This window comes from Tachypleus tridentatus, chromosome 4 (assembly GCF_004210375.1).
Source record: "Tachypleus tridentatus isolate NWPU-2018 chromosome 4, ASM421037v1, whole genome shotgun sequence".
Lineage (NCBI taxonomy): Eukaryota > Metazoa > Arthropoda > Merostomata > Xiphosura > Limulidae > Tachypleus > Tachypleus tridentatus.
This window is the reverse complement of record NC_134828.1, coordinates 3,402,567-3,425,055: the sequence shown is the minus strand read 5'-3', so window position 1 is coordinate 3,425,055 and position 22,489 is coordinate 3,402,567. Positions and strand designations below refer to the sequence as shown.

The 22,489-nt window shown below is 33.2% G+C and overlaps 1 protein-coding gene across 1 annotated transcript in view; it reads left to right on the top strand.

Moving 5' to 3' along the window:
* Positions 1 to 22,489, top strand: part of LOC143249997 (metal-response element-binding transcription factor 2-like) — a 65,257-nt gene that overhangs the window by 12,107 nt on the left and 30,661 nt on the right. The window contains exons 5-8 of the mRNA XM_076500632.1: positions 4,789 to 4,889; positions 10,756 to 10,786; positions 11,990 to 12,030; positions 18,992 to 19,068. Of these exons, the coding sequence (XP_076356747.1) occupies positions 4,789 to 4,889; positions 10,756 to 10,786; positions 11,990 to 12,030; positions 18,992 to 19,068 (250 nt within the window). The remainder of the gene's footprint in view (positions 1 to 4,788; positions 4,890 to 10,755; positions 10,787 to 11,989; positions 12,031 to 18,991; positions 19,069 to 22,489) is intronic.

Here is a 22,489-nt window from a genome sequence, read left to right as displayed (position 1 = left end):
AACTATTAAATTACTGGCAGTTTATGAAGACGTGGCAGGTTAGCAAGAGGAACATGATTTTCTATTTTATCATTTTGTGCTTTACCTGAGTGATGACATTGTAATGAGTAAGTCGCATTATATTTTGCACTTCTTGGAGAGGTGATAAATAAATTTGATAAGATGGGATACCTAGAGAGTAAATGTCACAATTCTGATGTTTGGAAAAATTGGGGATTTTTTATAAATATTTTTAGTTAAAACTTAAATAATGTCAAAACTTCTGTTATTAGCTAGATTTTGATTTCAAGTTTATTTACATATCTTGTAAATAAAGTACCTTTAAAATTTTGTTTGTTTTTTAATTTCGCACAAAGCTACACAAGAGCGATCTGTGCTAGCCGTCCCTAATTTAGCAGTGTAAGACCAGAGGGAAGGCAGCTAGTCATCACCACCCACTGCCAACTTATGGGCTACTCTTTTTACCAACGAATGGTGGATTGACTGTCACTATATAACATCCCCACGGCTGAATAAGTAAGCATGTTTGGTGCAATGGGGGTTTGAACTTGTGACACTCAGATTATGACTTGAATGCCTTAACCCACCTGGTCATGCTGGGCTTAATATTTTTTTTTTAATGTAGCTTGAGGCATTTTGTGACATGGGTAGAAAAGGATGCTTGTAGGGAAAGAATTAACTAATAAACAATTTTCAGTAGTTAAATTCAATGTTTATTAGGTTTGAAATTTTGCTAAAATTGGTAAATGAAAAGATGTTTATCTTTGTTTCTTGCTGTATGACATTTATCACAATTATATTTTGGCAGTGGATTTTACGTAACTATATAACCATGAAGGTGTAACCCTGAAAGAACTTAATGTAGCATTATGAAATTTGGAAACTTTTTACTGAACATAAAATCTTTTAATCAAGCATTTATGTAAAAGTGTGTTCAAAAATCTTCGGAGTGTTGACTGCTCTGAGTGAAAAGTGATTTTTGTATTAAAATTAAAAATACTTTTCTTTAACTGATAATTTTCAAATTCCATTTGCATAATCTTCTCCTCCTTTTATAAAAAGTTTATTTTTGTTATGTTATTCTGTGGGGTCAATTTGTGAAATTAGGAAATCTAAATCACTCTTTTGTTGTTGTTTTCATTTCTAAGATGACTGTAAATTGTAACAGAAAACTACAATTGTTTATTCTTGTAATAATGTACATTATTTTACACATAATTTTATTGTTCTATTGAACTGTGTTGGCCAGGTGGTTAGAATGCTCGACTCACTGTTTGAAGATTGTGAATTCAAAACCCCATCCCACCAAACATGCTTGATCTTTCAGTCATGTAGATGTTATAAAATGATAATCAGTAATACTATTTATTGGTAAAAGAGTAGCCCAAAAGTTGACAATGGGTGGTTATGACTATCTGCCTTCCCTGTATTATATCGCTACTAAATTAGGTATGGCTAGTACAGTTAACCCTTGTGTAGCTTTACCTGAAATTCCAAACAAACCTGAACTGTGAGTAATTAATAATTCTACCAATTCTAATGAATTTTAAATCATTTGTTGAACTTGTATCTCAAATTACTGTCTTGAATTATGTGATTCACAGAATGCTCGCAACCTTATCTCGTGAAGAATTATCTATTTTTTTCATTATTTTATCTAACCAAATAAGTTTCTAATTTTCACATCTTAGTTACTTTTGTAATAATAAAGAATATACATAGAAAACAAGAAGTATAGTACTTATCTGAGTTGTCTTCTTTTTATGTTCTGTGGACTGTTGATGAAACTTAAGCCTACTTTTATATAGTACTTATCTGGGTTATCTTTTATGTTCTGTGGACAGTTGATGAAACTTAAGCCTATTTTTGTATAGTACTTATCTGAGTTGTCTTCTTTTTGTTCTATAGACTGTTGATGAAACTTAAGCCTACTTTTTTATACTAATGGTACTAATACACTAAGTAATTTTTTATTCAATTAAATAATGCACCAAAGAATACAAAATATCAACATGCAAAACAATGTCTTATAAATACCATAATATGCTAACTGTGTGATAAGGGCCTTCAATAACTAAGTTCATCAATGGAATTTCCATGAGGACAAAGTTTGAAACTAAACAACAAAACAGAGAAAACAGTATAATATAATGTACTCTCTGACAGTTTAAAACTGGCTTTATATTGTTTATAAATAATACAGTAGAAGATCCCAGAAAGAACTATTAGTGTGTCTTATTTTCTAGTTTAAACAAGTATGATGGAAGGCTATAAAAATTGCGCTTCACTGAGTAAAATCTATATTATAAGTAATATATGTTAAATTCTGTACTTCTTAAAAGGAAGTTAAAAAATAGAGCAAATGTTATAATTCTTAGTGTGGGAGATTTAGAATTTTTAAAAATATTTACTTACAAAATTAAGAAATTAACTCTAACATTTGGATTATTAATCATGTTCTGATGCAAAGTTTATTCATATACATTGATAATAAATAGTTTAATTAAATTTGAATATAACTGTTAAAGACTATGATATGTGCACTTTGACCTGTATGATGTGAAAGGGTTAATATTGGTGAATGATAGCACAGTTAAAACTTAAAAATTGATATTATTATGAAAAAAGCTAAGGTAACTTGGCATTTATATAGTTTCAATATTAAGACATATAAGGCACAAAAACAGTGTAAGTGACAACTTTTTAGTAATATCAATAGTAATGTATATTTACATTGGGCTAAGGATTCTTCTACAGTAGGTGTCTCTGACATGTTGATGTTAAATTTGACAATAAACAAGCAGTACACACTTGTTGTTAAATGTATATACAAAAAATTCTTTACACAGTGCATATCATAGTAGTATCTTAAATACTATACAGTTCTTACCCAAAAGTCCACTTAGACCTATTAAATTGCTTTAGAATTCAATTGATAAGCCAAAGTATTTTTCTCTGTATTTATCTTAAACACTTAGTGAGTTACTGCAGTTGTATCCTGAACTTTCTGATGTTTATCTGCTGTTTTGTATTTAGGTCAACTTCTGCTAAACATCTTTTTTTGCTCTTGGTCTCTTGTCCAGTTGTTATTTACAATTTACATCTCTCACTGAGGCTTTCTCGAAATCTGTAGCCTTGATGTCAATAACTCATAAACACAACTTCCAGCAATTGTCTGCTTTTAACTCTCTTATTATGAAAAAGAAAAGAAACAATTGTGATATATTAAACCACAAAACAAATTAATACTATCTACTCTAAATAGTCTTTTATATTTGAAAAATGGATTGATTAATTAGGTTTGGAGTAATGTGCTATAAGGATGTATTTGAGTGTTATAGATTCAGTAGAACTAAATTAGATGCTTGTATTAGTATCAGAATGTTCCAATCAACTTCTGAATGTAAGTTACAAGACTAATTTACATATTTAAACTGTTTTAAATAAATTATATTTTACTGAGAAAACTCTGTAACAATAGCTAAGAATATTTATAACTTGGATCATTAGTTTGAGTTAAAAATAAGATAAGGTTCAACAGCTGTATAAACTATTTTTAATATGAAAAATTAAAAGATTTAAAAATTTTAAAACAACTGAATTTTATTGAAATTTGGATATAATTTGTCAGTCATAATTACTAGAGAGAACCTTTGTTATAATAAACCAATATAACGTAAGGCAGCATTATTATAAATTACTCTAATCTTATTTGAAAAACCATTTTCAGAAGAGTGCAGTTAATTACTGCTTATCTAATGTTTGTTTGTAGTTGTGAGAGCTACTGATGTGATACATACACTATGTCTCTGAACAACAAAATTCCACCTGGTCACGTTTTAGCTGCATCATTTTTTGTAGAATACGAAGCATTTATTCTTGTTATATTAGAACAAGATGTCAACATTAATAATTAGACAATAAAGCAGAAGTAAAATGTTTCTCTCCATTGAGAATTATTTTATGTTCCAGTTTTACATTTCCTGAAGAACTAATAATAAACTCGATACTTTAGGGCATGTTCTTTTTCTTTTTTTTTTCTGCAGTGAAAAAAAAGTATCATTTGAATCATTAGCAACTTCATAACATTTGGTTCACTGATTGTGTTAAAAAAAACAGTTTGTCTTTCATGTTTAAAGCAGTAAGGCCTGACTCAAGTTCAGTAATGTTCTTAGGAAACTAAAAACTGTGGCATGGCATGGTCAAGCGTGTTAAGGCGTGTGACTCATAATCTGAGGGTCATGAGTTTGTATCCCCGTCGCACCAAACATGCTCGCCCTCCCAGTCGTGTGGATGTTATAATGTGACGGTCAATCCCACTATTCATTGGTAAAAGAGTAGCCCAAGAGTTGGCAGTGGGCAGTGATGACTAGCTGCCTTCCCTCTAGTCTTACACTGCTATGTTAGGGACGGCTATCACAGATAGGCCTTGAGTAGCTTTGTGTGAAATTCAAAAACAAACTAAAAACTGCTAAAATATGTAACCCACTTTTATTGAACCCAGCTTACTGTCAATAGAAAACCTTGTCAGATGAAAATTAAGAATTTTGTTCAATGGTATTGTGTCATTATGAAATTGTTTAGTAGGTTCTGTATTTTGTGAGTTAACTTTACAAATTAGTGAGAAAAACTTGAACAAATGGTATTGTAAGTAACAAATGTGCAATGTTTCAACAGTTATCAGGTACAATAGTTTAGATTACAACAAACACACTTTGTAGTAAGAATAAAAAACAACTGGAGGTTCATGGTAGATTCTCAGGTTCTTAATTTTCTAACTTTGCTTAGGTTATCACCAGCACTGTCATAGACCTAAGATTTCTTCAGAAGTCTTAAAACCAGAGGTTCCTTGGTATTGTAGGAGCTGCATATTTGCTTCTACAGCTAAGGTAAGATTTGTTTTTTTATTTATAAAGCACAACTAATTTTTGTATGATTAAAGTTTACTTCAACATAAAATCTCTATTAATTAAGTCCCTTCCTGCTGTACCATACCTTAGGCCTGTCTTGGCAAGAAACATTCCTGCTGTACCATACCTTAGGTTTGTCACAGCAAGAAACATTCCTGCTGTACCATACCTTGGGCCTGTCTTGGCAAGAAACATCAGGCCCACCACTAGCTATTTTGTCATCATAAGCAAGTTTTTATTCCCCTTCAGAAGTTAAATAAAATCAGAATGCTACAAATCATATTTATCTATTAAAGTCCTAGGAAATTTTATGGTGACCATTGTGTCAGTCCAAAGTTTCTTACTTTCTTTGAGTAATTAATTTCCAGCTTAAAAACATTCAGAAAGAAATCAGTCCAGTCAGTCAGGAGGTCACTTTAGTTTGGGTGCGTCCATTTATTTGTCTGCCTAAGGTTTTCTTTTGTAGGGCTTCTTAAGTTGCATTTTTTTGCTGATCCTTTTTTGGATTTTGTTTTCTGACACTTCACTAAGTTGGCTTCTCACAAGTCTGATTTAGATTTTGAGGTTTTTTTCTCCTTTGAGTCTACCTTTCCATTGTTGGAACTATTTAGTTTCTCCTTGCTAAAATTCTGTTTCAGGCTGGTAGATTTACTGTTTTATTACGTGATGGGAAAGACAGAACTTGTACCCTATTTGTCTGTTTGCATGCCTTAGTTTTCTGCTTCCTTGTGGAAGTATATTTTTTGGTTGCTGACATGTTGATGTCATAATTTGGAGTTATTGTCATGTTTGTAAGATTTTCTCTCTCTTTAAGTCCTACTATATCGTGATAGGTCTTGGCAATTAGGGAATTCGATACATCCATCTCTGCAATTCTTTTGCAATCTATTTTTCACATGTGCAATCAATTATAATCTGAGAATTTGTTTTGGCCTGTCAGGCCTGAGAGTGTTATGCAACCCACTTTACCTTCTTTTGTGGTGATTGTCTTGACCATTGAGATACTTCAATTTCCCTTGATTTTCTCCACTTACTTAGAAGTGGATCTCCAAATATCCATTTTGCATATTTTGGTCTGTACAGGTGAGGTATCTTCTGGGTTACATCTCATCTGATTCAGCTCAGTTTTCTATTGCACCTATTACATTTATCTAGTGGGGGTCATTTATGGGCTTGTATTCAGACCTCTCCCAGTGCTTTTCTTACACATTTTTTATGTACTTGGACAGCTTTACTTTAAGAGTTTCCCCTATCCCATGGCTATTCTTGACAGTGTCTGCTTGATTATAAGGAGGAAGTTGTACTTTTGTCATAGTCTTGTCTTATTTTCCAGAGTCCCTTACATCTTGGTTTCACTGGATTCCACTTTGTGGTGAGTGTTATCTTGACAGATGTTTTTATCAGTCTGCCTTTGATTATTTTTACCACTGGTTGCAACAGGTTGTGTAGAAATGAGTTGTTCTATAAAGACATCTAGATGCTTACCAGATGGTATTACAATACTATCATATACTGCCACTCATGGACTATCGTGAATAAAGCTAAAGGGGATTCTACCTGTCCCTGATCATTAGATTGCATAAATTGGGGCCAGTTTGCTATTAAACATTTAGGAAACTTGTTTCACCTTTTATGCTATTTAAAGATTACTGTGCCTCAGGGCTCCCCAACATACATTACACCTCCAGATTCTACTAGTAGAGTTAGAGAGTTCTTACTATGCCCAGGTTTCAGTCACTTGGATAGTGGACAGAGACTATTCCTCCAGTGTTAGTGTGTTCCTCTACTCTTGGAGAAGAGGGTGAAGTTAAGGGCCCTCCTACTTGGGTCCCAGATGCCTGTAGGAGAGGGACCAGCCTCTGCAGGAGCTCTCTCGTGATTCTTGTTCAGATTTTACACTATCCTATCTGGTTAAGGTATCATGGCCCTTGTCTTTGATCATTGGTAGCTTCATATACTGTTTATGGGAGGAGGTCCACTATCTCCTCATATTAGATTGAAAAATAATGGCAGATTTTTATATCAAAAATTTAACTGTTTACACAGATAAGAAACCTGTCTTTTTTATGACTTCATATTGAAAAACTAAAACTATTTGTTAGTGTTGTAATTCTTTTCTAAAAGTTTATTTTCAATATTTCCTTACAATTAATGATGGAAAAAAAAAGTTTCACATTATTGTTTTGCATTAATTCAAACTTATTCATAATATATTACAAACAGCTTGCAATATTAACCAAGCATGGGGTGAAGGAACCACCTCCAAATGTACAGTACAGAGTTGGTTATGAAAATTTCATACTGGAGATGAGTCTTGAAGATAAGAAGGCCAAAGGACATCCATATGCTATTAGAATCAACCAACTGAGAATATTAGTGGAAAGAAACCTGCACGAAACTGTTTAAGAAATGGCACAAGAAGTGAGTTTTGGCACAACTTTGGACCATCTCGATCAAATTGGAAAAGTGAAAAAGCTTGACAAGTGGGTTCCATGTGAACTCGGTGAAAATCAGAAAAATCTCTGTTTTCAACTTGGTTTATGCTGATTTTGTGTAACAGAAATGACCCATTTCTTGGTTGAATTGTCATCTGTGATGAAAAGTGGATTCTTTACAACAACAGATAGCAATCTGTGCAGTGGCTCAACTGTGACAAAAAACACTTCCCAAAACCAAGGTTGCACCAACAGAAGATTATGGTCATTGTTTGGTGGTCTGTTGTTGCTATTATCCATTACAGCTTGCTCAACCAGGACCAGAATATCACTCTGGATGTTTACTGTCAAGAATTGGAAGAAATACGTGGAAAGTTGCATGAAAAAAAATCCCTGCACTGGTCAGTCGAAGACGACCAATCTTGCTTAATGGTAATGATCGGTCACACGTTCAAATTACACTCCAGTAGCTCAATGAAATGGGCTACTAAACCTTGCCTCATCCTCATCAGACTTTCAAGCATTTGGACAACTTTTTTATAGAATAAAAGGTTTAACAGCATAAAATGGCTTTAAAGAATTTATGAGTTTAGGACTTCAGGGTTTTATCGTCATGACATAAGTAATTTTATTTTGTGTTGTCAGAAGTGTGTACATTCAGTAGGTTCCTATTTTGATTAATAAAGTTGCTTTTGAATTTTTTTATTTCTTATTAAAGTTAAAATTTATTATTCACCATTATTTTTCAAACAACCTTATAATTCTGAATGAATTGTGGTCTCTTCCTAAGCCCTCTGTTGAGGACAGATTCCAGGTCCTTTCCATAATACCAGGGGCAAGTGGAATACTCCTTTTCTACTTGGTTTGGGAGTGGGAATGAATATTCATAATTCCAGACTGGATGAGTTCTGTTCCTTTGATTGGTTGCAGCATGTGTAATCCCATCATTCAGAACCTGGGTGTTGCTTTTTGGACTTTTTCAGACAGAGGAGAAATTTTGCCCACTTCAATGTTGCTTATTTTGTGATTTTGATGGTGTGAAATGCATAATTGTATAGGTACAGGATGAGGTACAGTATCCCTAGTCGTGTGATATAGAGACCAAGACCCCTAAATTCGAACCCTGAGTTGTGGAACCTCAGCTCTCTAGTTGAGGGCTGGCCTGTGATGATGATTACTCGTGTTATTCCACCCTCGATACAGGAACTGGGTTTGAGGTGAAAAGCATACCTGTTCTGGATGTATTGTGGTTCCCCCACTCTTGTATTCTTTTTTTTCTTATTACACTGCTGTTCTATGCACTCTTTTTGTTTGGATCATGTCTGCACAGGCCCCTGCATGTTCTTATTGTGGGATTCTAGCTACAGTTATGAAAAGTATGTTTTGGAAGTTAACATTTTTCCATATTAAAAAGGTATATCCAATAATACTTACTTCATCTGACAGTCTTTCTTCTGCCTCTCCAGTAAAAACCAGTGTAAGTCTTGGAAAAAATGATTTCTTTATCTAAGTGCTTATGCACAGTACCAGGGTAGACATTTCAAAGGGCTTCTAAGTGACGTATAAAAGACTGAAGCAGGTGATACCAACACTTAGATAGGCAAAGTCGATGTGGAAGAATAGCCATGTTGTCAGTGGGGAGAAGTGTTGTCTGAAATACATTTTCAGATTAGGAAAATGTTAACTTTAATTCAACAAAACAGACTACAAACACACATAACTAGGAGACCATTTAATTAAACTTTAAGACTAAAATAATTATAATGAAATGATTGGAAAATCTACAATCAAACACAGATACATTGTTGGTCAAATGATGTACACTGCTGGTCAAAATCTTAAGGCCAGTGAACCTAAAGAAAAAATATGCATTTTGCGTTGTTAGGCTCAACCATTTATTTGAGTAGAGCTTTGAAAGATGACAATAAGAAAAGGGAAAATAAAAATAACAACATTGTTAACATTTAATATGGAAAATGTGAACACTATGAAATTATCCTAAATACTAGCTGGTCAAAAGTTTAAGACCATAATAAAAAGAAGTCCTAAACAGGGTAGGAAATGCCCTACAAAAGGTCTCATTTTCCTTGGCATGGTCGATATAAGCATTTGCAGAAGGCTGGCTGGAATGTTATTCCAATTGGTGAAGATGGCTTCACAAAAATCATGCACTGTTTGGAATTGATGTCCATTTCTACAGACTTCCCTTGCCATCCACCCCCAAACATTTTCAGTGGGGTTTAGTTCGGGGAAACATGCTGGATGGTTCAAAAGAATCATGTTATTCGCCGTAAAAAAAAGTCCTTTGTCCTGCAGGCATTGTGGATTGCAATGTTGTCCACACAAGCAAGGGCTTTCAGTCGATAAGAATGCTCTCTCAAACATGCCAATGTAGCCAGCTGCTGTTTGACGCCATTGTTCCATGGAAGGAGAAAGCATCCAAGATCATGATAGAACCTACTCCACTGTGTTGTAGAAAATGTCTCTGGTGGGATATCCTTATTGTGCCAGTAGCGCTGGAAGTCATCTGGACCATCCAGGTTAAATTTTTTCTCATCAGAGAACAAAACCTTCCATTTTTTATGTCCCATGTTTGGTGCTTCTCAGCAAAGTTTAACTGAGCTGTTTTATGGTGTGGAAAGAGGTGTGGCCTTTGAAGACATTTACAGTTTTTTAAAGCCTTTCTCTCGTAGATGCCATCTTATCGTTCTTGAGTTGCATTCTGCATCCATAAGGGCCTTAATTTGGTTCGACGATTGGCTGGTGTCTTGCTGGACAACTCGTTGAATTCTCCTGTTCAATGCCGGTGAAATTTTCTTGGGCCGACCACTTGAAATTTTCATTCCATATCCCTCAGGGTCTTTTAAGAAATTTGCAACAGCAGTTTTACTACAATCTCACCAGTGACTTTCTGCACTAAGATATGTGAACAGTGATGCTTGTTTGCACTGCACATCTTAACATCAAGGTTTCCAATACTTTTATTTGATGAACAAGTTAGTATGAAAAATAAATTAATTAGTAATTAATATTTTACACTAAAGCTGAATATACTTCTAAAATATGGTGCATAGTTTGTTTCATTTAAGGTGCTTCACTCGTTTTTATTTGAAAACAGGATGAGATGTCAAATCCATATATTACTGACAGAAGGAATGATTTTCTCTAGCACTGATATTGTTTTGAGGCATTTATTTTAGTTATTTGAAATAATATTTTCAAATAAGGAACAACATTAATTCTATTGACTTACAACACTAAAATGCATAACTGGCTTACCTGTGGTGGACAGAGCAGATAGCCAAATACTTTCATTGCAGTAAATAAGTGTCATGTAAAGTACAAAATGTATAATTTGAAGAAGTGTTAGATGTGTATATTAAGTTTTTATTTCTCTCTCTCTCTCTCAGAAAGGTGGAGCAGTTAAGAAAGGATTGTATGGTAAGTCTATGTACAGGTAGTTGTATATAATTTAACTCTTTCCGTATGGCGTCGGTCAATGTGACCAACCTTGTAACAACAAACTTACCATTAGAGTTTCTATACTGTAATTCTTAATGTTTTATATACCTCCACAAAATTTGGCAAACTTTTAGTAAATGTTGCAAGTTATTTGTAAACAAAATCTGGGTTTGTTTGGTTAAGTATGTTTACTGATGTTATATCTATGAATGTATGGAATCAAAATGTTAAGTGCAAAATGATTTTCATGTTGGGTTTAAAAATACTTTTCTTCATCTGATAATTTTCAAATTTCATTTATGTAACCTGTAAAACTTCCTAAATAAATATCAAAATATTTTTCTTTAAATATCATATTTTATCTGTTATATTTTCCTACCCTAACTCCCGATGGATTTGATCAATCTTATAATCACTATAAAAAATATGAAATGAATTTCACAAATTTCAGATGATGAAAAGTATTTGTATTCTCATCATCATGAAAGTGATTTTGCACTTGTAGGAGTTGACACTCTTGACTCCACGTATCCACAGACAACTTTTTAGTTAATTATATATTTAATTAAAAAATTTGAATTTTGTTTACAAAAGATTTATAATGTTTACTGAAAGCTTATTAAATTCTATGAAGATACACAAAATATATTAAAAGTTATAGTATAGAAACTGGTGGTTACTTTGAGGTTGTGAACTTCATGGAAGGGGCTGAGCCAGTAGTGAGAGGGTAAACATATTTTCTTTTTCAGGTGTAATATTTATATTTTTCTCATCTATAATGTTTTCAGTTACAATACAGTTTCTTACTTTATTTCAGTACTAGATATTTTAGGGTTTTAAGTGTCATAAATTTAATATAATAATTGGAATATTTGAAGTTTGTTTGGAATTTATTACATTTCATTTCATAATGTATCTAATTGTAACAAAGCATGTGCATTTCTGATTCTCATGTTTTGAAGTGTTTTAATATTACAATAAAAACATTTGAATTTTAATCTTATTTTACTACAAAAAAAATCTTTATAAAATGTTGACTTTCACCTGAATAAGCACGTGTAGAACTTGTTAATATATTAAACTTGTTTTATGCTCACAGTGTAAGCTACTATAAAATACATTTTTTAAAGAATATTTTGTAAAAAAAAGGAAAACAGAGAGATGATATTGTTTTTATTGCAGGACAAGTCATGCAACAGATGAAGATGACACTTCCATATGATGCAAGTTTCATTTTTAAGTCATTTAAAAAGTTGTCATGTTATCTAAACACTTCAAAGAAGTTTTAATTCCAATTTTTAAATGTTTTTTTAATTGTAATTTGCTTCTGAATTGTTTTTTCAAATTGGATCTTTTACACAGAAGTTCCTTATATATATATACACACACATACACAATAAATTCATTTATTTTTTGAGTAAAAGGCACTCGGTTCAGTTGTTGTAACTGTGTCACTGTTACTGTTATTCATATTTAAACCTATTCCAGTGGTTTATGTATCATTATAATCTTTTAACTGAAAAGTGAGTACACGAAGTATAAAAAACAGATGATTTATTAAATTTCCTTAATTCACTGCTAGTTTTCACTCGTCTTCTTTAAGCTAATGTTATAATGCTTATTTAGGGGTACTCATTGGATTGTATGAGTGTACTCAATAAGCATGTCTGTGAAGTTTTGCTTATACTTTAACATTTAACGTGATAAAGTTTTTATACAATCTCTCCTTAAATAAGAAATGTTTAGAAAAAAAGAGTCTCCTACCTTCTGTGTTGCTATAGCTTACCAGTGCTAACTTTATTTTTCCCATAAAGGTCTGGGAAGGGCCTAGTGGTTAGCATACTTGGACAATTAATATGAGTGTTCATTGCTGCTGGTGCAAAAATACTGTCTACACTTTCAGTGATGTTGAGAAAACTCACTTGTAGAAAAATGTATATGTAAAAATGGCTCGTTTGGGTTGAGAAAATATTTTACGATGAGGAGCGAACAACGCTTTGACCTTCTTTGGTTATCGTCAGGTTCACAAAGAAAGAAAGAGTTAACTGACCAGAAGCTGACCACATGTTTGAAAGGGGTTGTGTAACTGACTGTCAGAATGTAGAGGGCGGTGTTAGATGTTTGAATATATAATTTTATATTATTTATTTTATTATTTTTAATATAGGTATAAAGATGTTTCTTTGTATTGGTTTATTTTGGGTTTAAGTTGTTGTATAAGTAAGGCTTCTTTAATTTTGCATTTGTTTTTTTATTTAGTATTTGAGTGTTTTCTATGGTTATGTTGTGTTTATTTGACTTGCAGTGTTCGAAAACGTGTGAAGGTGACTTTTTATGTTCTTTGAATCTGGTTTTCATTTTTCTACTTGTTTCTCCAATATAGAAGTCGGGGCAGTTATCACATTGTATTTTATAAATAATGTTGGTGTGGTGTTTGTCAGTGAAGTTTTTACATATTATAGACCTCAGTTTTGTGCCTGGTTTTTGAATAAATTTGGTATTAACTGGAATGTCATATTTTGTTACTAGTTTTTGCCAAATGTTGGTTATTTTTCTGCTGATGTTGGGAATATATGGTATGCAGCAGTATATGGTTTCATGATTTTTTGATTCGTGAGATATATTTACTTTAGTTGGTTGATTTTGCTTTCTGTCTAGGTGTGTGTGTATAATGTTTTCTACGGCTTGTGGAGGAAACTTATTGATGTTGATGAAGTGTTGTTTTATTTTGTCTACTTCATCGTTAATTTTATCTGGTGAGCATAGTTTTATGGCTGTGTTTATTTGGTTTCTTAGTATGTTTAGTTTTTGTTTTGTTTCGTGTGCTGAGTCCCAAGAAATGTATAGTCCAGTATGGGTGATTTTTTGGTGGATTTCTGTTTTAAATTGTGTATTGGTTCTTGTAATTTTGAGGTTAAGAAATGATATTTGATTGCTTTTGTGAAGTTAATTTTGGGATGTATAGAGTTAATGTGATTAAAAATATTAAGTGTGTGTTTTATAGATGTGAATCCTGCAATCAAGTCTTCTACATATCTGTACCAGTATAGTGGTGGATGTAATGCTGTGTTAATTGCTTGTGTTTCAACTTGTGTCATAAAAATATTGGCTAGAACTGGTGATACTGGGTTGCCCATGCTTAGGCCATTTGTTTGTATATAGTTTTGGTTGTTGAACATGAAGTTTGTCTTTATCGTGGTGAATTCTATGAGGGTTGCTAACTGGTTACTGGGAATTTCTATAGTTGGGGTAGGGTCTCGGATATAGAGTTCTAAGGCTATCTTGCAGGCTTCAGTGGTTGGAACTTCTGTAAAGAGGGATATAACATCGAATCTGGCCATTAAGGCTTTATGATTAAGTTGATTAAGATTAGACTTGAAATTAAAAGAGTCTTTGATGAATGAGCTGGCTGATGTTACATATTTGGAGAATGCCCATGCTATGTATTTACCAAAATTGTAATTAAACGATTCATATGTGGACATCATTGGTCGTAATGGACAATCTGGTTTATGAGGTTTGGGGATGCTGCATATTTGCGGTGTGCGTGAGTCGGTTTTACATAGTTAGTAATAAAGTGTTTGTGAAACTGTGTTGGCTTTTTTCATTTGTAGTAGTAATTTGTTCAGTTGCGTTTCGTGTGTCTTTGTTGGATATGTGTGTATTGGTTTAAATTTGTTCGTGTCTGATAGGATGTTATTCATTTTTTGGATGTATTCATTCGTGTTCATTATGACTATAGCGTCACCTTTATCTGCTTTTAGAATTTTTATGTTTTTGTCTTGTTTTATGTTTTTAATGGAAATAATGTCTCTTTTTGTAAGGTTGTTTTTTAGTTTTCTGTTTTGTGAAATTATGTTGATGGTTTTGTGAGGAAATTCTTTGAAAAAATCATTTAAGATGTTGTTTTTTAGGTGTTTCTGGAAAATATAAATTTGTAATTTTTCCTGGGAAGTTTGGCTGTTGGATGTCAATAAAATTGTCGAAGTTGTCTTCTTTCTGTTGGTTGTTTTCTGTAGAAAGTATCACACAGTCTCCTGGCTAGTTCTTCTAAACATGTTTTGATTTCTAAGGTTGGAATGCACCTAGGTGCTATTGCGATGTTCAGTCCTTTGTTAAGTAGATGTATCTCGTCTGTGTTTAATTGTTGGTCGGATCTGTCAATTATGAGGTTAGTCAATGGTTTGTTGTGATGTCTTTTCTGTTGTTTACATCTTAGTTTTTCCAGTTTTTTGTTGTGGCAGATCTTTTTGTCCTTGTTATTCCTAGTGTTGATTTAGTTTATGTTTTGTTGTACAAGTCCGTAAATCTCTGGTTTAATGCAGCATGCCAGTTGATGGTCTAGGTTCATTTTTGTTTTTTAAGTCATGTAGTTCTTTGTATTTTGTGTTCAACATGGCTTTAAGTAGTTTTTCTGTAAATTTTGATAATGTTTGTCTATTTATTAAAATTTTTTGATAATTTTACCTTTAAAAAATTAGGGTTAGTTGATACTTTCTACATTGTTGAATGAAATAGATGAATTAGACAAAATAAAACAATACTTCATCAACATCAATAAGTTTCCTACACAAACTGTAGAAAACATTATATGCACACACCTAGACAGAAAGCAAAATCAATCAACAAGAGTAAATATATCTCAAATTAAAAAATCATGAAACTGTATACTGCTGCACACCATATATTCCCGACATCAGCAGAAAAATAATTAACATTTGGTAAAAACTAGTAACAAAATATGACATTATAGTTGATACCAGATTTATTCAAAAACCAGGCACTAAACTGAGGTATATACTATGTAAAAACTACACTGATAAACACTCATTTATTATACATTTATCAAACATTATTTATAAAACACAATGTGATAACTGCCACGACTTCTATATTGGAGAAACAAGTAGAAAAATGGAAACCAGATTCAAAGAACATAAAAAGTCACCTTCACACATTTTCGAACACTGCAGGTCAAATAAACACAACATAACCATAGAAAACACTCAAATACTAAATAAAGAAACAAACATAAACAAATGCAAAATTAAAGAAGCCTTACTTATACAACAAGTTAAAATAAACCAGTACAAAGGAACACCTTTATACCTATATTAAAAATAATAAAATAAATAATATAAAATTATATATTCAAACATCTAACACCGCCCTCTACATTTCGACACTCAGTTACACAACCCCTTTCAAACATGTGGTCAGCTTCTAGTCAGTTGCGTCTTTCTTTCTTTGTGAACCTGATGATGACCAAAGAAGGTTGAAACATTCGCTCCTCATCGTAAAATATTTTCTCAATCCAAACGAGCCGTTTTTACATATATACTGTCTACAGTTTGTGCCATGAGGTGTATTGTAAAGGTGCTTATTTAAGTTTCATTATTCTGCCAGATACAAATAGCACAAGGGTTGTCTAAGTCTTCTTTTCATTGTGTAGACAGTAAAATACTGCTCTGAAGTGTATGAAAGCAACTGTTGTATTATTGTTTCATTTACAATTGTTAGCAAATTTCTGTTATTACCAGCCTGATAACTTCTGTAGTACTTTCTGCACTTGGTCTTTAATGGCTTTATCTTTGGAGCAGTTTGTAGATTATGTTTTGTTTTTCTAGTTGTAGGTTTCTGACTTTAAAGTTTGTTAACATCATGATATTTATTTTGGAGAGATGGTGACTCTAGGCAAATTCATTGTGGATGGAGTTTCAATGATGTTTTCAAGATAATATTTTCCAGTATTTTTTGCCCTGCAGTAATACATGTACTGTTTTTAGACAGTATGTTTTGATTGAACCTTTTTTACTCCAAAAAAATGTGTAAATTCATAATAGAAAAGTGCATTTCTATTTTAATGAACACCAAATCAGTATTTCGTTTATGACCACTGGAAATTTCTTAAGATACTGTTTAGCTTGATGTGGTTTAGATCTATAAAATTAAAAAATTTTCTCCACATGTTTGCTTTTAACAGCTAACTTTAATATTTTTCAGAAATGTGCGAGAAACTTTTTGACCTGAAAGACAAATTAGATTTAAGGCTAAAATTAATATCCTTTTATGAAACAGAAGTTTATATAGAAAACTGTTTGAACACTTGAAAGTGTTAACTGTGTTCTGTGACAGTGTGTCTTCACTTTAGGGTTCCTTGGTTTTGTGTATTTATCCAATGTTAGATTTTAGTGTTTGTTATTTTTTAATTGTATTTTGATTGTTCATTTAAAAGTTGTATAATTCATTGAAGAGGCTGTCTTCTAGTACTATTTTGTACATACTGGTTGGTTCTTTAACTTTGGTCGTATTGTTGGTCGTAACAGTGATGGTGAACGTTTTTTGTTTTTAACTGGATCTTTCATTTGTATATTTTCAGTTTTATTTGTTGTGAAAGAAACAAAGGGAAATTGCTATAAAGAAAGTGACAATGTAATGCTGTCAGTCTTCAAAGTGATGTAAGTTAACATTTGATAACTGGTTGTAATAATAGTTGGAATTGTTGAAAGTGCTTTACTTCAAAACTCTTAAGTGGTTAACACTAGTTCAGCTGGCAGAGCTCTTGACACTTTAGTTCAGCTGGCAGAGTTCTTGACACTTTGGTTCAGCTGGCAGTATTCTTGACACTTTGGTTCAGCTGGCAGTATTCTTGACGCTTTGGTTCAGCTGGCAGAGTTCTTGACACTTTGGTTCAGCTGGCAGAGTTCTTGACACTTTGGTTCAGCTAGCAGTATTCTTGACGCTTTGGTTCAGCTGGCAGTATTCTTGACGCTTTGGTTCAGCTGGCAGTATTCTTGACGCTTTGGTTCAGCTGGCAGTATTCTTGACACTTTGGTTCAGCTGGCAGAGTTCTTGACGCTTTGGTTCAGCTGGCAGAGTTCTTGACGCTTTGGTTCAGCTGGCAGAGTTCTTGACGCTTTGGTTCAGCTGGCAGAGTTCTTGACGCTTTGGTTCAGCTGGCAGAGTTCTTGACGCTTTGGTTCAGCTGGCAGAGTTCTTGACGCTTTGGTTCAGCTGGCAGAGTTCTTGACGCTTTGGTTCAGCTGGCAGAGTTCTTGACGCTTTGGTTCAGCTGGCAGAGTTCTTGACGCTTTGGTTCAGCTGGCAGAGTTCTTGACGCTTTGGTTCAGCTGGCAGAGTTCTTGACGCTTTGGTTCAGCTGGCAGAGTTCTTGACGCTTTGGTTCAGCTGGCAGAGTTCTTGACGCTTTGGTTCAGCTGGCAGAGTTCTTGACGCTTTGGTTCAGCTGGCAGAGTTCTTAACACTTTGGTTCAGCTGGCAGAGTTCTTGACACTTTGGTTCAGCTGGTAGAGCTCTAGCTCTTGACATTTTAATTCAGCTGGCAGAGCTCTTGCTCTTGACACTTTAGTTCAGCTGGCAAAGCTCTTGACACGTTAGTTCAGCTGGTAGAGTGTTTACCTAGTATATGATTCTTCTCGGGCTCAAATCTGAAGACAGAGATAATAAAATTGAAAATAAAAATATCTCGGAATGGCTGGTATGGATGTTAACATTTATTTTCAGGGAGAGAACAATATTTTGATCTTCCTAGCTCCTCTTTAGGTTACGAAAGAGAGAGTTTGAAAGTGACCATTGCCAGACACATTGTTCTCTCCTTATCAATAAGTGTTAATACCCATACTAGCCGTTCTGAGATACATTTTTATTTCAAGTGGGTTTCTCGTCATCACATATTGAAGCTACTGAAAACCTGAGACAAGGCCAGTAGTTGAATTAGTTGTTGAGAAATAGTTTAATTAAAAAACAACTTTTACATTAGACATGTTTGTCTCATAGTATTCAGTCATCAACAAGTTAATTGCACTTAAAAAAAGACTTCAGTTATTGAAAATGAGTCAAACACCTTAGTTTAGTTGGTGGAGCATTTGTCTAGTGTGTAAGAATTATTGAGTTTGTGTTATTGCTAAGGAAATTCCAATATGGCTCCAGTAGCATTTCATAATAAAATAGTTTTCAGTTTCATAACTTTCAACATATCTATGGTTTAAATTCCTAATATTAAGTGTGTATTTGTAATATGAGTACATACAAGGTGTATACCTCTTTCATGAGATAAAAGTATATCTTGTTTGAAAACAAGTTTTCTTGTTAGAGTTCGTAGAAGTAATGTTTCTTTAATGCCTACAAACTGATCTGAGAGTAAGACAATTTTTTTTTCAACAGCTTTATACTTTAACTTGGGATGCCCAACACAAATTCAACAGTGAGCAGTGTTACTGCTATTGTGGAGGTCCAGGAGAGTGAGTGATTCAATCCTTTCTCTAGTATAAAATGGATACTTTATGTCTGTGCAAAGAGTCATGTTTTTTTTCTGGTGGGCTATTATATGTCTATTTCTGAAACTTAATTTCATAATTAAAATAAATCATAGAACAGCTGACCAGTAAGATAAACTTTTTTTTTTAAGAATAGAAAGTTGTATAAAATGTGACAATAAAATCAAAGATATATTCACACCCACTTCTATTAAATGATACATTTTTGCCAGTAGTAATAACATTTTAGTGTATGTCCTAAAAGAAAAAATCAGTTTACCTCTCTACTGTTTTTGGAAAATCACAAACTTTCTTGTTAAAATTAAGATTTTTTTTTGTTGAGTATGATAGAAAAATTATGCAACCAATGACAGTTAATCAGTGTAATAAGATTGTAGTGATTTTAACATGTAATATTACAGGATTTTATTAAGTAGGAAAATGAAAAGTTTCACATTCATTTCAAGTTTCTCCAAATAGTTTTGAAGGCAGCTCTGAGGGGGTGAAAACAAACAGTTGAGGAGAGTGGCAGAACTTTATGAACTCTTCTCCTTGTCACTTAACCTCATAACTGACCACGTTCTTTGTAATTTTCAGTTATATGTTGTCTAGAATTAGTTTTTGATAAATTTGGAAATATAAGTAGAAATTGTGTATCGTGTCATTCGTAACCTCGTGCTTGTGAAGTGTTATGTTTAATGTCCTTTAATAAGTATAAGTAACCCTGAGCTTGTAAAGAAGTGTTAAGATGAATGTCTCTTAATGAGTAAAAGTAACTTAGAACTTGTGAAGAAGTGTTATGTTGAATGTCTCCTAATGAATACAAGTAACCTAGAACTTGTGAAGAAGTGTTATGTTGAATGTCTCTTAATGAGTACAAGTAACCTAGAACTTGTAAAGAAGTGTTATGTTGAATGTCTCTTAATGAGTACAAGTAACCTAGAACTTGTAAAGAAGTGTTATGTTGAATGTCTCTTAATGAGTACAAGTAACCTAGAACTTGTAAAGAAGTGTTATGTTGAATGTCTCTTAATGAGTACAAGTAACCTGGAGCTTGTGAAGAAGTGTTATGTTGAATGTGTCTTAATGAGTACAAGTAACCTGGAGCTTGTGAAGAAGTGTTATGTTGAATGTGTCTTAATGAGTACAAGTAACCTGGAGCTTGTGAAGAAGTGTTATGTTGAATGTCTCTTAATGAGTACAAGTAACCTAGAACTTGTAAAGAAGTGTTATGTTGAATGTCTCTTAATGAGTACAAGTAACCTGGAGCTTGTGAAGAAGTGTTATGTTGAATGTCTCTTAATGAGTACAAGTAACCTAGAACTTGTAAAGAAGTGTTATGTTGAATGTCTCTTAATGAGTACAAGTAACCTGGAGCTTGTGAAGAAGTGTTATGTTGAATGTGTCTTAATGAGTACAAGTAACCTAGAACTTGTAAAGAAGTGTTATGTTGAATGTCTCTTAATGAGTACAAGTAACCTAGAACTTGTGAAGAAGTGTTATGTTGAATGTCTCTTAATGAGTACAAGAAACTTGGAACTTGTGAAGAAGTGTTATGTTGAATGTCTCTTAATGAGTACAAGTAACCTAGAACTTGTGAAGAAGTGTTATGTTGAATGTCTCTTAATGAGTACAAGTAACCTAGAACTTGTGAAGAAGTGTTATGTTGAATGTCTCTTAATGAGTATAAGTAACCTAGAACTTGTAAAGAAGTGTTATGTTGAATGTCTCTTAATGAGTACAAGTAACCTGGAGCTTGTGAAGAAGTGTTATGTTAAATGTCTCTTAATGAGTACAAGTAACCTAGAACTTGTGAAGAAGTGTTATGTTGAATGTCTCTTAATGAGTACAAGTAACCTGGAGCTTGTAAAGAAGTGTTATGTTGAATGTGTCCTAATGATTACAAGTAACCTAGAACTTGTGAAGAAGTGTTATGTTGAATGTGTCTTAATGAGTACAAGTAACCTAGAACTTGTAAAGAAGTGTTATGTTGAATGTCTCTTAATGAGTACAAGTAACCTAGAACTTGTGAAGAAGTGTTATGTTGAATGTCTCTTAATGAGTACATGTAACCTAGAGCTTGTGAAGAAGTGTTATGTTGAATGTCTCTTAATGAGTACAAGTAACCTAGAACTTGTGAAGAAGTGTTATGTTGAATGTCTCTTAATGAGTACAAGTAACCTAGAACTTGTAAAGAAGTGTTATGTTGAATGTCTCTTAATGAGTACAAGTAACCTGGAGCTTGTGAAGAAGTGTTATGTTGAATGTCTCTTAATGAGTACAAGTAACCTGGAGCTTGTGAAGAAGTGTTATGTTGAATGTGTCTTAATGAGTACAAGTAACCTAGAACTTGTAAAGAAGTGTTATGTTGAATGTCTTTTAATGAGTACAAGTAACCTAGAGCTTGTGAAGAAGTGTTATGTTGAATGTATCTTAATGAGTAGAAGTAACCTAGAACTTGTGAAGAAGTGTTATGTTGAATGTCTCTTAATGAGTACAAGTAACCTAGAACTTGTGAAGAAGTGTTATGTTGAATGTCTCTTAATGAGTACAAGTAACCTAGAGCTTGTGAAGAAGTGTTATGTTGAATGTGTCTTAATGAGTACAAGTAACCTGGAGCTTGTGAAGAAGTGTTATGTTGAATGTCTCTTAACGAGTACAAGTAACCTGGAGCTTGTGAAGAAGTGTTATGTTGAATGTCTCTTAACGAGTACAAGTAACCTAGAACTTGTGAAGAAGTGTTATGTTGAATGTCTCTTAATGAGTACAAGTAACCTGGAGCTTGTGAAGAAGTGTTATGTTGAATGTCTCTTAATGAGTACAAGTAACCTGGAGCTTGTGAAGAAGTGTTATGTTGAATGTGTCTTAATGAGTACAAGTAACCTAGAACTTGTAAAGAAGTGTTATGTTGAATGTCTTTTAATGAGTACAAGTAACCTAGAGCTTGTGAAGAAGTGTTATGTTGAATGTATCTTAATGAGTAGAAGTAACCTAGAACTTGTGAAGAAGTGTTATGTTGAATGTCTCTTAATGAGTACAAGTAACCTAGAACTTGTGAAGAAGTGTTATGTTGAATGTCTCTTAACGAGTACAAGTAACCTAGAGCTTGTGAAGAAGTGTTATGTTGAATGTCTCTTAATGTGTACAAGTAACCTAGAACTTGTGAAGAAGTGTTATGTTGAATGTGTCTTAATGAGTACAAGTAACCTGAGCTTGTGAAGAAGTGTTATGTTGAATGTCTCTTAATGAGTACAAGTAACCTGGAGCTTGTGAAGAAGTGTTATGTTGAATGTCTCTAATGAGTACAAGTAACCTAGAACTTGTGAAGAAGTGTTATGTTGAATGTCTCTTAATGAGTACAAGTAACCTGGAGCTTGTGAAGAAGTGTTATGTTGAATGTGTCTTA